Below are 1,557 nucleotides of genomic sequence, written 5' to 3' on the forward strand. Positions count from 1 at the left end.
ACAAACACATATGAAACCATAATTATAATTAAACTCAATTGTGCAGTGATTTTGACATACATAGGATCACAAAATAGTCCCTTAATCCCATCAAAGATGTGGAAAAAAAGCAACTTTCAGATATAATAGATCAAAAGAAATGAAAACCATGAGCTACAAAAATTGTGTGCCAAAAGAGGCATGTTTACCTATTCCAAATGTTTGGTTTTGCAGTAATTTCTAATCCATAGACCAAAAAATGGGGAAAAGGGAGTATTGAAACTATGCTGTTCTATTGAGGAGTCTCTGCAAAGCTCTCTTGATGTCCCTGTTTCTCAGACTGTAGATGAAGGGATTCAGCATGGGAGTGACTATTGTATACACCACTGAGGCCACAGCACCCTTCTTGGGAGAATGTGAAGCAGTCGAACTGATGTACAACCCAATGCCTGTTCCATAAAATAAGCAGACAGCTGACAGGTGAGAACCACAGGTGACGAAGGCTTTATACTTCCCACTTGATGATGGGACTTTCAGAATGGAGGAAACAATTTTATAGTAAGAGAAAACGATCCCTGAGAGTGGAATTCCACCAAAGATGGCACTAAAAATATAAGTTAACATGTTATTGGTGGAGGTATCATTACAGGCCATCTTGAAGAGCTGAGCAGGGTCACAGAAAAAATGAGGAATTTCCACATTTGTGCAAAAGGAAAGTTGTGATGTCAATAAGCAGTGCAGCTGAGAGTCCAAAAGGCTGATCAAAAAGGACACTAGAACCAGCAGGCTGCAGAGGCGGGGGTTCATGATGACCAGGTAGTGCAGAGGGTAACAAATAGCTACAAACCGGTCATAGGCCATCACAGTGAGAAGGATACTGTCCAGACATCCAAAAAGAATAAAAAAAGACAATTGAATCAGGCAGCCAGCATAGGAGATGACTCCGCTGTGAGTTTGGATGTCCAAAATCATCTTGGGGATGGTGGTAGATGTAAAACCAATGTCAGCCATGGACAGGATGGAGAGGAAAAAGTACATGGGGGTGTGGAGGTGGGAGTCAGAGCTGACAGCCAGGATGATGAGCAGATTCCCCAGCATGGTGAGCAGGTACATGGACAGGAAGAGCCCAAAAATTAGAGGCTGCAGTTCTGGATCATCTGAGAGTCCCAGAAGGAGAAATTTCAAGACACCTGTTATGTTCTGTGGTTCCACAGAGCACAGACACCTTTTGGAAGATAAATGAGGATTGGTATAAAAGGAACAAGTATACAAGTATCCATCAGTGAGTCAATATCTTGAGTTTAAGCAATTTATAAATAAAGTATTCACACTCGAAGACCATACTCCTTCAGTAGTATTTCTCAGATATGACAAACATTCCTCTGAGAACCTTTATCACATTGGATTTGCTCCATTAACCTGTTACTACATGCATCCCTTTGGAAAGAATGAACTAGAAAAATTCGAGGAGTAAAGTTATTTAGAGATCTAAAAATCCACAAACAGCGTAACCTATCAGTCCCCTCCTGTTAAAGAAAGCAATGAGAAATATCCTTCTCCCTTAAGAAAAAAAAAAAT

The 1,557-nt window shown here is 40.5% G+C and overlaps 1 protein-coding gene across 1 annotated transcript; it reads right to left on the reverse strand.

Annotated features, from left to right (window-relative positions):
* Positions 1 to 261: 261 nt before the first annotated feature.
* LOC105309575 (olfactory receptor 18-like) lies at positions 262 to 1,160 on the reverse strand. Its single transcript, XM_023526274.1, has one exon. The coding sequence runs from the start codon at positions 1,090 to 1,092 to the stop codon at positions 262 to 264; it is 831 nt and encodes a 276-aa protein (XP_023382042.1). The 5' UTR covers positions 1,093 to 1,160.
* Between the last annotated feature and the right edge of the window lie 397 nt (positions 1,161 to 1,557).

Source organism: Pteropus vampyrus, unplaced genomic scaffold, assembly GCF_000151845.1.
Source record: "Pteropus vampyrus isolate Shadow unplaced genomic scaffold, Pvam_2.0 Scaffold779, whole genome shotgun sequence".
In the NCBI taxonomy this organism is placed as follows: domain Eukaryota; kingdom Metazoa; phylum Chordata; class Mammalia; order Chiroptera; family Pteropodidae; genus Pteropus; species Pteropus vampyrus.

Excerpts from the sequence above, each read along its gene's own strand:
- LOC105309575 (XM_023526274.1), bottom strand. The coding sequence starts at position 1,092 with ATGTACCTGCTCACCATGCTGGGGAATCTGCTCATCATCCTGGCTGTC.